The sequence below is a fragment of the Pezoporus occidentalis genome, unplaced genomic scaffold (assembly GCF_034315485.1).
Source record: "Pezoporus occidentalis ecotype Australia unplaced genomic scaffold, CSIRO_AGI_Poc_V1 ctg322, whole genome shotgun sequence".
Classification (NCBI taxonomy): domain Eukaryota; kingdom Metazoa; phylum Chordata; class Aves; order Psittaciformes; family Psittacidae; genus Pezoporus; species Pezoporus occidentalis.
Window position 1 is genome coordinate 197,889 of NW_026915181.1, and position 15,334 is coordinate 213,222.

General features: G+C 41.0%; 1 protein-coding gene across 2 annotated transcripts; it reads right to left on the reverse strand.

Moving 5' to 3' along the window:
* Nucleotides 1-544: 544 nt before the first annotated feature.
* GALR1 (galanin receptor 1) lies at nt 545-14,273 on the reverse strand. 2 transcript variants are annotated; one of them, XM_062628761.1, is made up of 3 exons: nt 13,362-14,273; nt 6,723-6,788; nt 545-2,586 (listed from the first exon to the last, which is right to left on the reverse strand). In XM_062628761.1, exons 1-3 carry the CDS (start codon nt 14,061-14,063, stop codon nt 2,269-2,271), a joined length of 1,086 nt encoding a protein of 361 aa, XP_062484745.1. In that variant the 5' UTR covers nt 14,064-14,273; the 3' UTR covers nt 545-2,268. The 2 variants fall into 2 exon arrangements, with proteins under 2 accessions (XP_062484745.1, XP_062484746.1); XM_062628762.1 differs by lacking the exon at nt 6,723-6,788.
* Between the last annotated feature and the right edge of the window lie 1,061 nt (nt 14,274-15,334).

Below are 15,334 nucleotides of genomic sequence, written 5' to 3' on the forward strand. Positions count from 1 at the left end.
AATGGTCAACTCTCTGTATCAGAAGTTTCAGTAATACTCACCAGGAATCCGGTGGGGCTATTCTAACTAGTTGGTGCTGCAGATTAAAACTTCAAACAGATGTAGCTCCTTTACTGTCAGACTCCTGGGTTTAAAACCATGTAAAATTAAGGGAAAAAAGTCTGTTCCAGATGAAACCATAAACTCAGCACGCTAACTTTATACGCTTACATATTTACATTGTAATTTTTTATTCAAAGCAATAAAACCACAAGCATTTTTTAAAGGAAAAATACGAGTTTCAAAGCGTGGAAGATCCTAATATGTTAAAAATTCACCTGAAGTCTGATAGTGCTTTAATAATTTGAGTGATTAGTGAGTGCCGAGGATCTGAAAGCTTATAGGCTGTTCAACACTGTTCTGTTTCCTAACCTCAATCCTAACCCCAAAAATGGTTTCCTGCACGGATAAATCCTCCTTCTCCAATTGAGGTGGTTTTATTTTTTCATGTATTTTGTGTTCTTAGCAATATCATCAAACTGTGTCTGAAAGAATGAACCAGACACCATGCATGCAATAGCATGACTTTGATAATATTTTACTGATTCCAAGCAGACAACACTTGACATTTTCATAGAAACATAGACATTTTCATGTGAGCTAACCCCCCATAGTTGATGTGCTTCCAACACTCTGAAGCGATTAGCCTACTCAGTGCTTGTGAGGACACTTCTGGAACACTCTGTTCAGTTTTGAACTCCCAAGATCACAAGAGGGATGGTATGCTGGAGAAAGGGCAATGGAAGGCCACTAATTTGGCTAGGGAGCTGGATCACGAGAGATGAGGAGAGACAGAGAGTGACGCATTGTTTAAGAAGAGACTGTTGGGTGAAATTTAACTGCCATCTTAAATTACGTATTTGTTAGAGAGAAGACTTAAGTACACAGTAAAAAAGGACAGAAGGCAACAAGTCACAATCAAGTGAAATCCCAGCTGGGATAAGAAAAAAATGTTTAGTGGGAGTGATTAGGCACTGGGACAAGTTCCCCCAAAACCTGTTGAATCTCCATCCTTAGAAATTTTCAAAACTTGCCTAAATAAGGAAGCAGTCCTACTCTGAGGATATCCCTGCCTTGAGTGGATGTCTGGAGGTTTCTTCAACTTAATGTACTCAACTTAAAAAGGTAAAACCATATCTCATTCCAGCTAACAGTAAGGTTCTGATTGGACTGAGTGCCTTTCCAATATTTCTTCAGTGGCTTACCACATAAAGACATATTAAGTACTTTTATAAAATTGCTGAAACTACTCATCCTATTGAAGAATTTGCAGAATTGGGCTATTTACCTTATGTATTCTGTATTGATTTAAATGAATCTTTCTGAGTTTTTCCAATTTAGAGCTACACAATATCAAGCCCCTGCTACAATTTTTAAGGTAATATTGTTTCTGAACATTTAAGCATTGCCCAGAGTCACTTTATACAACATAATATTTTAAAATATATGTATATATTGCACATTTAAAACCTTACCTCCACCTCAAAGTCTATAAAGTTAACAAAACATACACACACATGCAACACACGAAGAATACCTTCCCTCAGATAGACACAGATCCTCATTTTGGTACAACTACATACAGGCCATAAACAAAACCTTACATAGCGTACACAAAAGGCAGCTGTACGAAGTGGAAAGAACTCCATCATTACTCAGTATGTTACATTAAAAAGACAGCTAAACAGGTATAATTGGTGTTTCCTCTCTAAGATAATTGCCTCGAGTTGTACACAGGTTATTTCAACTCTGAATCAGAGCCCATCTTTACATTAAAAAGTGAAGAGGCATTGTCAAAACAATCTGAAGAGAGAACAAGAGTTTTCCTCTCTGAAATCATAGTACTAAAGTATTTAGTATCTGTAAGACAGAAAATTTAGCCATCTCTTCACTTCGATGGAGTAAGGTGTCAGAAAGTTACTTGTCCATGTCAACATTTCCTTCTTGTATATTAGAACGTTTACACACCTGTGCTTAGACACACACATATCTCCAACGTTTTTTCTCAAGTATCTTTTAAAGGTCCAATAGCTTCATTTGACAAAGCTAAGATGCAAAGGATCTTTCTTTCATACCAGTTTCACAAACTTTTGCTACAAATGCAACTTCAGTCCATTAAATACCAATTAGCTTCATCAAGATAAACCCAGGATAAAGCTCATTGTGCTTTGTTTTCTAGGTGTCTGGTTCACACAAGTGAGAAGCCAACATTTTATGACTTTTCAAAGTTCACACATGTGTACAGTTGGTAGACGGTGGTGTATCTATTCGACTTCTATTTTCCTTGGCATCATTCAGAGGTGACTCGTTACCTATCTGGCATTTGAAGACTTGTTTGTAGGCCTTCCTAAAATTTTCAGAGAGAAATGCATATATAATCGGGTTCACAGAAGAATTGCTGTAAGCCAGGCAGTGTGCTGTTACTCTGAAGAGAAAGGAGGCTTGAGTCAGTGGGAAAACTCCAAATTCAGCCCAGAGATGAATCACGTGATGCGGCAGCCAGGAGATGCCAAAAACCACTACCACCACCAACACAGTCTGTGCTGTCTGAGACAGGGAAAGGAAAACACAGATGTCTGATGAGCACTTGAAGAATCCACTTTAAACCTGCTTCAGAACCATTACTGAGGGGCATGGGGAGATGCTGAGAAAGAACACACTGTGGACTATTTATTACTGATTTTACCCCATTGCATATATGGGCTTTAGTCTGGATAGTGACTACTGCAAGAAGAACTTTAGCCCTGAAAATGCCATAGTAAAAGGCGTATATAGCTTTGCTTGAAAGTAAAAGAATTATGTACCTGATTCCTTAGACAAAAGCATAAGCTTGAAGTGAAATAATGATAATATGGGTCTTTGGGAAATCTCATCCAGATCTAATGATCTATATTTGAGTATGGTGTGCAAGGATTTCTGACCATAATTTCAAGAGAGATCTATTATACATGAGGGCAGATAGTGGTAGAGCTTAGAGCAGTCAGACGAACACTTTGCTCAAGTGTCTGCAAAAAGAGAAGGCGCTTTTTGAAAGTCTCTCCTTTAAATGTAAAATTTTCATGGGGGGGGAATCATGCAACAACATTTTGGGATGCAACTAGGGAAAAAAAAAGAAACAAAAGTAAGGAGCTTGAAATTTCACACATTGGTAATCATCAACAGTCAAAATCAATCTGGAAATCAAAGCTCACCACCAAGCACCAAAATCTGAAAAAGGGATTACAAAATATCCTCAGTGATGCCTCCTGACTCCACTCTCATTGTTTATGAGAGTCCCATCAAGTTCATTAGATCCATCCAGACAACTACACCATCAGTCAGCACAGATCTTTCTGGTGCTGAAGGTATTCTGCCAGGGCACAGTGGAGTTTGACTGTCCATTGCTTTCTTTAGCTTTCACTTATTTCAGAAACAGCAATTACTGCTTTGCAGTTGCTCAACTAATTAATATCTACTTCTTCAACAAGTATCTCTTTCAACTAAGTCACTCTCCCAGTAAAAGCCTACTATTAATTCCAAAAGCACATAATGTTATGGACCATTATCATTACTATATTAACAAGTTACAAAATAATTTTTCAGATAACCTAGGCTCTTCTCCACAGGCAAAAGTAAACCAGTGGCCAGAGTGATAAGTACTTTAGCACACAGATTATCTAGTCTTTTTGTTAGCTTATTGAACTTGGTCTTTACTTCCTTAATTGATTATATATAATAATTCAGACTGACCTATTAAATAGAACATGGCTGAATTTACAGAAACTTACAGAAAAATATAAAGGTTGATTTCACTGTTAACAGGTCAAAGTAACGTTGTTGGCTAGTAAAATCTCACAACAGAAACAAAGGACATTGTATCGGTATTAAAATATAATTTGTTTAGTCTCAAGGATTCATTTGTTTCCACAAGCTATTCACCTGCTTAGCCCTGTGGAGTTTAAGTCAGTTGCCACTATCAGACAGCCACACACATATTATCTCTTTCAGGTCTCATCAGGAGAATATGTGCTAACAAGGAAGTACAAATTAAGAGCAATTCCTTCTCTGATCCTTTAAATGTGTTAATATTCCAACTGAAAACATATTGCCTGGGTACCATTTCCACAATTACTTCAAAAGGGGTATATTACTTCAGTGTGTTCAAAAATCAAAATATACCAGGAAAATCGCTTTCAAAAGACTATACAGACGCACCTCAAAACAGAGGTTGACCATGTGCCTCTTGTAACTATTTAAGGTTTTTCATATCTGCAGAATAAACAATTTTGTATTAGGGAACCTCAAAACATCTGTTATATCCCATTAGTCCTCCTAATCCTAACTTCAGAGTTTACCTTTCCAAAATCATCACTATGGCTTGCAACCAAAGTAACACTAAAGGGAAGCTCTTGTTTACCTAGTGGGAGCTTCCTTAGGGTGTTTCATTAGCACATGAAAACCCACCTGAAATACATGATGTTAAATATTGATGCTTTGTGACCAAAAATCATGACAAATAGCATTTAGGCACATTCGTATTCTTCACTAACTTTTTTTCACACATACAGCACATTACTTTTAAGATTCTGCTACTGAAATTTCCATAAAGTTTTGAATAACGCTATAAATGTATAATTAAGCCTGAAATGCATTTCTAACAAAACTGTAGAAGAAAAAGAAGAAAGATACAGTAACCAGAGAGAGCACACTAATGAAAACAGTTGCCTTAAAAAAGCATGAGTTAGGCTGTAGGTCGAAGGAGGTGATCCTGTCCCTCTGCTCTGCTCTCGTGAGACCTCACTTGGAGTATTGTGTGCAGTTCTGGTGTCCTCAACATCAAAAGGACATGGAACTGTTGGAACAAGTCCAGAGGAGGCCACAAGGATGATCAGGGGACTGGAGCACCTCCCGTATGAAGACAGGCTGAGAAAGTTGGGGCCGTTCAGCCTGGAGAAGAGAAGGCTGCGTGGAGACCTCATAGCAGCCTTCCAGTATCTGAAGGGGGCCCACAAGGATGCTGGGGAGGGACTCTTCATTAGGGACTGTAGTGACAGGGCAAACAGTAACAGGTTAAAACTTACTCAGGGGAATTTTAAATTGGATATAAGGAAGAAGTTCTTTACTGTAAGGGTGGTGAGGCACTGGAATAGGTTGCCCAGGAAGCTGTGAATGCTCCATCCCTGGCAGTGTTCAAGGCCAGGTTGGACAGAGCCTTGGGTGAGATGGTTTAGTGTGAGACATCCCTGCCTATGGCAGGGGGGTTGGAACTAGATGATCTAAAGGTCCTTTCCAACCCTAACCATTCTGTGATTCTATGAAAAATGTATTTGCTATGGCAAAAAAAAGTTTGGGCTCCCCTTTATTTTTTTTCCCCTTTGGTTTCTGAACATTAATACATCCAAGCAGTCTTGGGCATATACATAATGCTTTTTCCTGAAGCTATGAAACGAGTTCCTAGCCAGATCTGATTTTTACTTGCAATTTTTAAGAGTTAGTGTTTAGAGTAAATGCAGAGATTATTTCCAGTTTGAGAATAATTTAGATGAGAGTAGAGATGGCAACGTGCAGAACACCTTTGAAAATGACCTTTTGGCCTTGATGACATGAAGTGTAAAAGTATATATGTCAAGTAATTTACAGAATCAGGACAACAGTTGTTTTAATTCTAGGTATTAAAGTTTATTGACTAGGATATTTTTCAATAAAATAGGGAATGCATAAATAATAGATTACTTATTCCCTGTTGAGCCCATGTATATCTCATTTACATTGGAGACAGTCTGCATGCCCATACGGTAATAGTGAACAGATCAAATGAAAAGCTATAGCCTAAGGGTTTTTTCTGGCTCCGCATTCATAAACTGAGAAGTTAGTCAAATCATTACTTTGGTCAAATCTGATAAAAAATCAGAACTGTGTTATAGTAACTGACAAATTCAATATATAAACACATCAAATATTGTTCTAAATCACAAAGCTTATATTCTGTTTTAAAGACCTTTCCCGATTCTACTTGTAACAGTACATAACTAATGCCTTGAACATAGCAGAAAAAAATGGTTTTGTGGAAAATCAATAGAATTGAAGAATGATTGAAACTCTCTTATTAGACTTCTATCACAAAGAAAATAAACCTCATTTTAAAAAAGAAGTTCTTTACTGTCAGGGTGGTGAGGCACTGGAATGGGTTGCCCAAGGAAGCTGTGAATGCTCCATCCCTGGCGGTGTTCAAGGCCAGGTTGGACAGAGCCTTGGGTGAGATGGTTTAGTCTGAGGGGGGTTGGAACTAGCTGATCTTAAGGTCCTTTTCAACTCTAACCGTTCTGTGATTCTATGATTCATAAATGATTCAACTAGTTTAAAAAACAATTTTTTAAAAAAGAAAATATTTACAAGTTAGGGGGAAATGCCTGTGAGGCAAAAAAAAACCCAATTTAGTATTACAGACAGGTTGTCTATTCATGTGTGAATTTCAGATGCTCTGAAGTTCAGAATATGGGGATCTTAGGTAGTGACTTAATGTACTGAGATGGAAAACTCAGATCAGAAAATATTCCAATCCTGCTAAATTCAGAGAGATGCTGAATACATCATTAAATACTTCAATTCCTTCTCTCCATTACATCTTTGCAACAAGTAATATGATACTAAATTAGCTTAGCCATAAACCAAACAAATACATAATGGTAATGAAAGCAATCTACCTTTTTCTTGGATGCTTCTGACTTCTTTGACATGTTTCTCAACTTCTTATGCAGATGATTAAGAACCTGAAAAGATTAATTTATATGTTGTATTACAGCGCTTTCTAAATTCAAACCCATGTATTTTAGGGTAGGCTCTCCAGTACTGATGAGTCGCTTACAAACTTCTCTGATTCAATTTACACATTTCAAAAGTGCACAATACAAAATCCAAAGGAATTAAGTATCTCCATCTGTGGGAATCAACAAATATGAAGCAGGCAACAACTGAATTCTTCTATAAAAATTCAGATATACTATATAACAAATATATATTACAAATGAACAAGGCAACGAACAGAAACCTATCATACACCTAGAATTAACAATCATTCTTCCATGAAAATGTCAATGCTTGTTAATTTAGAACGACCTTTACTGCATGTAACATAAAAAGTGTATGTTTTTAGTCAGAGCTTTTCTGAGTCACCTGCATAATTTGCTTTCTTCAGATGGATGTTTGGTTAATACAATCAGGCCGTTGGTGCTATTTGATCTTTGAAAGAAGCTTAGGCTTTCAGAAATAATTTATACTAAAATGTATCTCAAATGAGGCATAACCTTTATCAAGAATTTGGTGATACTTGTCACGCGCCTTTCACAAGTAATTTTTTTAAAATATATCTCCAAAAGGCTCATCATCCAAGAGTAGGATCCAAATTTTAACATAATGATTTATACATAAGATTTTGGATAGTGGTCATATACAAGTGCACACCCTAATTTACCTGCAATCAGTATTAAACGAATCTAATATATTCATACGGCATGATTTGTAGGCATGGGGGGCGGGGAATATCTCTTCAGCTGAATGTGTTTAACAAGTTGTAAACCATACAGAACTGAATAAAAAAAAAAGAGATGCTGAATTAAACTCGAGATTTTAATTAAAATCAGAGGAATAGAAAGAGTGCTGAGGTGTAGAGCTCAATTAGATGATGATGATGTTAGGTTGCACATTACATATCTTTAAGATGAACTGAGAACAATCTAATAGGTAAGATCATCCAACATAAAAAGGATTTTTTTTAAGGAATATAACACTAAACTTTAGGGCTTATAAAGCGACTTCTTGAGGTGGGAAAAAGTGTATAAATTCAAATTGTCTTACATTATCAAGGGATATTTTCCCTGTTTTCTTTAGAATACACAGCTAACCACTACCAGGATAAGCACCAGACATGATGACCTACAGACTTGAACTCACTCTGGATTTGAATCTTAGAAACTTACATAATGAATTAAAAGAAATGATAGTTATTTGTAAATAACCATAATCAGTGGACTGCACTTTTCAAGTATCTACTCTTAGTTACCAGTGAACAATAAAACAACAGAAACCAGGAACAAAAATAAAAATAAAAACTACTTGTAGCCACTTAACATTGGAAGTGCAGTTCGTTTGTGCTTACCTGTGCACTAACATGTTTGTGTGTGAATGACTTAGCCCTGCAGGTACTCCCTATTCTGAAACAGTGGCCAGGCTGCTATCAAGACTGACCTGAGTTCAGGAAAGGCAGGAGAAAAATAAATGGGGTTTCTCTGAGAAAAGCCTGTTTTGGCTTCAGCCTTTCTTTCTTCTCCAGGAGCAGATGAGAAAGAAAGGACATAAGAGCCCCTGAGGTCCAGCAGAAGACCAGGGAGATGACCCGTTAGCTCACACACTCTTTATTCACCTGCTGTCACTGTGTACTGCTTAGTTCATGGGTGAAATATGTAAAACATAAAAGAGCATGGGAGAAATACAGTGAAGTTCACTTCCCATCACTGCTATTCGACATAACTTACAATGATGTGCTGCTTCTACTGGGCCTCTGTGAATCCAATCTCCTGCCATGCACAGAATGTACTGTACTCTACTGTGATTTTCCCTCACAGCTGAAAACTAAAGTCAGATAAACACTTCCCAGAAGTTAGAACTGCAAAATCTTCTCTCACAATCACAAATATTTTTATCTTTTGATCCAAAATTTTTAACAAACATCTTTGCATTATATCTCTCTGCAGTCCAAAGAAAGATGCAGTAGATGAAACTGTTAAACTGGGTATCTGAGGGGTGGGAGCGGGGTGCCTACTGAAGATTTAGAGGATAACCTTCCAATGAATCCTTCTCAATTTCCCCTCTTTCAGATTGTATACATGTTTCTCTCCAGTGAAAACATGCTGGCTCTGCATGATAGTGTACCAGATGGTATGCAAACCAGCAGGAAGAGAAATAGGCAGAATTTAATTACCTATCAACAGCAGTCAAAGAGCACTCAGAGACCTACACATAACCCTGTGGAGGGATATTAAGAGCCATGTTTATGCACAAACACTACAAGGGAAATCAAAGACACCTCACTGTCCTTTTCAAATTACCTCTTCTCTGGGCCAATGAATAATCAATTGTATCTCTAACAGCTACTGTCGCTTCACCTGAATGAGCAAGTATTCTACAAGTGCCTCTTAATTTGCCTCAGGTTGTTTCTCTAAAGAAAGTATTTCAAGATATCCCCCACTACATTTGCATGTGCATTTTTAATTCATATAATGAAATACACACCTTGCTAAACAACAGGTCACAACCTGTTCTCAACAACCTGTTATATTTTCCAAAAACTCAGCTCTGTGGAAAAATTCACCCTTTACGTGAAACTTTTCTAACTCCAGCTTTCATGTACCTGTCAATTGCAGATCTTATCTGGCTCTTGGGGAAGGAATAGCTTTCCTGTTTTCTGGAGATGAGAGTGGGCTGCTGTGGGAAGAAAGTTATCCTGATGTGAAAGAGGGTGTAAGATTTTCAGGATCACAGAAGCATATGACATTTCAGTCCGGTCCAGACTGTAATACACAACTATGAACAAATCAAGTTGAGAGAAGGATTTTTCCAATATAGGAGAGAGAAAAAAATAGATTGTTATCAGTGCCTATTCATGTAAATCTGCCAAATACTGTAGAAGTCTGAAGTCTACACTGTTGCAAAGCGTATTTCCTGTCTGTCTGGGTATAATTCCAATGACTACACCTTCATTATCAGCCATTGACAATCATGCAGCTGGAAAGCCTGCCCAAGGTCATTATCTAATAAGAATGAACTGCTTTTTTAACAGAGCCATAATGTCAGCATTACATTCTGAACCATATTTTACAGTATGAACCTGATTTAAATTCAAGTGCCATTGCCTGCAATTCATTCTTGAAAGCAATGCTTCTATTGTTACAACAGATCCTTCACCCTCTTTCATTCAATAGTACTACTAATATGGTTTAGTTAAGTTTTCCCTCATTGCTCAGCAAAATTTAAAATAAAATATCTTAAGCCAAAAACCACGTACGTTTGTGTTTTATGTTGAGGCTCCTACTTTTTACAATTTACTTTTAACCAAGCCTATAAATCCTCATCACCAGGTATTCAAAAGCAGAAGTACCCAAAATCAGCTGTCACATTGTACTACCCTGGCAGATGCCAACTGTTAGAAGCTCACTGAGAAGTATTTATCACTTTGCCCTTTGAGAGCACCTCAGTGAGCAAATGTAGCAGTGTTATAAAACACACACAAAAAGTCAGTATTAAGAAAATACAGCACTGTAACTCAGCTAATAACTATATAATCACTGCTCCTCTGGGTGGAGTAGTAAGTTCCTTTCAAGAGTAGTTCTGTGAGCTAACAAAAGCTGGTCTGCTATGGATTTGTGATCTCTTGACTGTGTGCTCCCAAGAAGGTGTGTGTCTTCCATGAGCAGATGCTACATCAGACATCTTCTCCCTATGGCTTGTCTGATGTTTAACAGTTGAGTGCAAACTGACTCTCCTTAAAGGAAAAGAGGATGATGCAGACTTTCCACCTTCTTCACTGACTCCTGTTTTCACAAAACTAAGGAAATATCATTCTTTCTGATATTTTCACTCCTCTGCCAAATTTGGTTGAAACTCAACAGAAGTTATTTGTGGGAGACAGGAAATGGATAGCTGTACACACAGGACACAGAGCACGATCTCATAAATCTCTGCGTTAAGAGCATGTCATGTGAGATTTCCATTTCTGATTTTATGGGGGGACTCTGTTTCCAAATATCTAACACTATGTCAGCACTTCTGTAGGCAATAACAGTATTGATATCCACTGGGGAAAACACAAATCTCTTCTAACATAATTTGATAGAGATTGAGAGAAAGAACTCAGCTCCATATTAGAGTGCCTAAAGAATGAGACTTTCAAAACTGAAAGTTCAATTGCAATTTCCTTATAAAAGAAACAGAACTGCCTTAAAGGAGTCTGAAAAAGGCAATATATTCAAATAGAGAAATGAGTCTCCTTTGTCTTAATCTAGTGTGTCAGAATATTGCATCATTTAGCTAATCCACAGTTCATGAAAGCCAATGAAGTCCATTAGAAACTAATGCATTTATTTCTATAATACTTCTAAGGCTATTACACAGCAGTAACCCTGCATGCATTCAGAAGCCCAAATACGTGTACTTCACAGTACTTCAGTGACACCAGCAAGAGGCTGCAGTGACCACTTCGCTTGAGACCTGTGAGTCTGAGGCTTTGACAAACTGAAAACTTCAGCTCCGATTTTCAATTAACGATCCTTAATTTCCCCTGACCTTGCCCCATGTGCCAAAACACTCTAGCTGGAGATTTGCCAGTGGCTCCTAGCGAGGACAGGAATGAGTATTTATGCCACAAGGTACAATACCTCCAACAGCCATGTACAAGTCATGGCATTTTTCAGCGTCATTGACACTGATGAGAATACCAGGTATCTTCTGCATATCTCCTAAAACTCATCCCCTACGGGTTGGATCTTCCAGCCTGACACAGGCTCAAAACACATCACCAAGCAAGATCAAGATCTTAGCCTGGCAATAACTTAAACACAAGATTTTAATTGTAACTTTCAGCAGCGTTGATTTTATGAACTTGTTCTGGGCATATATTCCACAGAGTTGCTTCGTTGATGTGGGGTTTTGTGGGGTTTTTGTTTTGTTTTGTTTTGTATTCAGACTAATATTAAGTGATCTACTTCTGTAGTGGTGCTTTGTAACACGATGGTGTGTTATGTTTACTATGCTTGTATCTTGTTTAAGCCTATTTCAGTTTTTCCCCCTCTACTATTCAGGACTGTTGTAATTTTGAAAGGCTAGTTTTCAGTCTCCTGTAATATAATTAGACTTTGAAGGCTGGCACTTTATGTTGAAACTGAAGATGCTTTGGCTTTGAAAAATATAATAATTCTTAATAGATGAAAAACTCCATTTGGTCACGTTCCATAGCATTTTCCCTGAAATAGGTAATCTTTTCTTAAAACTGATAATCTGTGGCTACAGCAAGTTTCATCCCTCTCACAGCTCAGTCATATTCAGCACTGTAGATGAAGCATCAGTGTATTCACCCAGGGAAAACAGAACTCAAGTTTATGCATGAAAGCATGTATTTCTTCTCCATTTACCAAGTCAGACTTTTTCATTACAAATAGTAATTAAGAAATGTTGTTCGAGTTCTGCATAACTTGGTTTTAGCAGAGTTGGATGCCACTCTAGCCTTAATTTGCACATCACAATTAAGCTGATGTAGATAGAAATATGAATATTAAATATTTACATGAAATGCATATCAAACTGAACATCAAATTATATGTTTAAATTACATCTATTTAACTTGTCAAATAAAGAACTGACTTTTCAACACCAGCAGTCTTTAATTGCAGGAGCAGACCTGTCCTCTCAAATGTAACTTACTGCCTCAAGAGGAATCCTGCTCCTGAAGGCTGCTGGCACAGCAACAGGAGGATGTTTGCCTAACCCAGCAGAGAGCAGCTGTAGCTCCAGCTCCTGTGCAGCAGAAAGCAGTGGACCGTATGATGAAGGCTGCAATTAATATTCACAGAAAACTATGACAGTTTGTCTGAGCAAAAAAGTCCTTAAATACCCTTATTAGGGCACCCTTACTTATGCTTTTTTATACCTGTGTCCCCATGCACTGCTCCAGAGCATCACCTTGCCCTTGTTGAAGTCAGAGGTAAATCTCACTCGCACTTCAACTGGGACAAGGCAAGGCTCACAGGGACCAGGCAGTGGTATTCATCTTTTGATCTGAACACATTCACTGGATCAGACCCAACTGTTGGATTTGTGTCATTTTTAAGTGCACTGCATTTTAAGGAACTGCAGTGCTTCATCTGAAGACTGAACAACTTGTTGCTCTGTTGTACTTTATCTGAGTTAAACTCATATGGCACTGCAAGAAAATAGGAGAGCTGTGTTGACAGAGAAAGCAGCACAGCGCTGCAGCTTCTCAGTGATTTGCAACAAGGATGTCTGTCAGAGGGAGCCCAGTAATTGCCAGAACATCCCCCCTCCTAGCCCTGTGCAATCCCTGTCCTGAGATGTCTGTGCTATACACATGTCCCCCTGCTCCAGTCATCCCTCAGCTGTAAAACCTACACTCTCCCTTTGCACCACAGACTCACCTCTGCCCTGCCACCTCCCAACAGTGCCATGTCCCTCCATGTGACCAGAGATGGCCCCACAGCTCATGGACACCCACCACCATTGTGTGTGCCCCCCCCCTTCCTTTTACATACCCTTCACCTCTACCTGTTTTGCCCCACCTTGGCATAACAGAAGGAGATGAGCAGCAGCGGGAGCAGATATCCGAAGACAAACATGCAAACCACATAGACCTTCTTGTAGCGTGGGTTGGGCCACTGCTCCCAGCAAAAAGTCTGGTTGGAGGCCTCGCGGTGGAAGAGGTGCTGGTGGTGAGCCACAGGGGAGGCCATGGCAAAGGAGAGAGCCCAGATGAGCCCCACACCCAGCAGAGCGTTGCGAGAAACACGCAAGGCTGAGGAGCGTCGGGAGTGCACGATGGCCACATAGCGGTCCACCGACATGGCCGAGAGCGTGAAGATGCTCACCAGCATGGAGACGGTGAAGAAGTAGTGGATGAACTTGCAGACGAAGGCACCCAGCACCCAGGTAGGGAGCACGTAGACTGTGGACTGGAAGGGGATGCAGAAGAGCAGGTAGGCCAGGTCAGCGATGCTCAGGTTGAGGATGAAGATATTGGTAGTGCTGCGACGTTTGCCTGGCTTGCTCCTTGCCAACACCGTGATCACCAGCGAGTTGCCCAGCACCCCCATGGCAAAGATCAACACAAAGACGATCAAGGTGATGAAGTTCTCGATGCCGATGCCGAAGAGGGGCTTCCCCTCCGTCACTGGCAGCCCGGAGAGGTTGAACTCCCCGCGGGGCGGCTCTGCCTCATCTCGGGACCAGTTGAGGGGGGACGCCACGGCCTCCCCTAGCTCCATCCTCCCCCTTCCGCGCCGGCCAAAGTTTCCGCGGGGGAATAAAGGGGGCTGCCGCGTCCCGGCACCCCTCCCGCTGCCAGCCAGGGGCGGCGGCCCCCCACCAGGGCCGGGAGGTGCCGGGGAGGAAAAGAGGGAGAGAGAAAGGCAGGGGATGGGGAGGAAGGGAAAGCGGCGGGGGCCGCCGGGCAAGATGCCCCGCGGCTTACACGGGCGCAGAGGCAGCGCCGCAGCCCCGTTGCCCCCGGCAGGCAGCGGGCTCTGTGCAGCGCCCGGCTGGCCGCGGAACCCCCAGCCTCCCCGAGAGCTTCCTCCGCCAGGGGCGGCACTCCGCCCGCGGCCGCGCAACTCCCGCTGCTCCAGCCCCGCGGAGCGGCCGAGCCTCGTCGCCCGCGGCCGCCTCTTAGGCCAGGAGACTGAGAGCCCCGGGGGCGTCTCCTTGGGGAAAGGAGGGCTGGGGGATTTTTCCTCGCCTTCTTTTTCCTCCCTCCTTTCCGCTTTCTCCTCTGTTTATCTTGCAATTGCTCCGCCGGGCTGCCCACCGGCGCGACAGCCGGAGCCCGGGCAGAGAGCGGAGCGGCGTGGAGCGGAGCCGAGCAGCCCTGGCTCCGGTCCTCACCTCAAAAAACTTCCGTATGCTTTTTGCCTAGGGAGGCTCAGAAGTTGCGGCTTCCAGCACGGCCGTAGTGGCGCTAGGCAGGTCCAGCTCGGCTTAAATGAACTCTCTTGGAGAGACAGGAATAGTTCAGCGCCTGCTTAAACCCACCTCAACAGGTAGCCGGCAGCAAGAGTGAGTCCGGACTAAGCACCGCCTACGCTGACTATTTTCCTCCCTTCACAGGTTTCTATTACTCGTTCCGTGCAGCGCAGAAGCTCACAAGACAAAAGGTGGCAGACGTTGTTACTAACTCTAGAAAAAAAAAAAAAGCAGAAAAGAAAGCCTGGCCGCTTGTCAGGCTCCGGTTATAAAAGCCGTGTCCCCAAACCCTACCGCCTGCCTCCATCCCCACGGAGGCAGTTCTTACCAGTGCTGGAATGACAGCTTCTGAAAAGCTAAGCTTTGCAGGACTGCATGAAATAGAAAAGTTCCTCTAGCATATGGATGCAAGAGCATGCAAATTTTCACACAGGCACATGGACCTTGTGAATTAAACAAGTTTGCCCAGGTTTCTTAACCATTTGTTTCAGTTGCCAGTAGGTGAGCTACCGCTGGTTATGTTACATTTTATATCTTTTCTCTAGGGATCTTGAAATCTTGAAGGCATCTGGGGGGG

Coding starts and splice junctions, on each gene's coding strand:
- GALR1 (XM_062628761.1), bottom strand. CDS start 14,063: ATGGAGCTAGGGGAGGCCGTGGCGTCCCCCCTCAACTGGTCCCGAGAT. Junction 6,789..13,361: donor TCTCCTTCTGTTATGCCAAG/GTGGGGCAAAAC, acceptor TAATCTTTTCAG/GTTCTTAATCATCTGCATAA. Junction 2,587..6,722: donor CAGAAGCATCCAAGAAAAAG/GTAGATTGCTTT, acceptor TCCCTGTCTCAG/ACAGCACAGACTGTGTTGGT.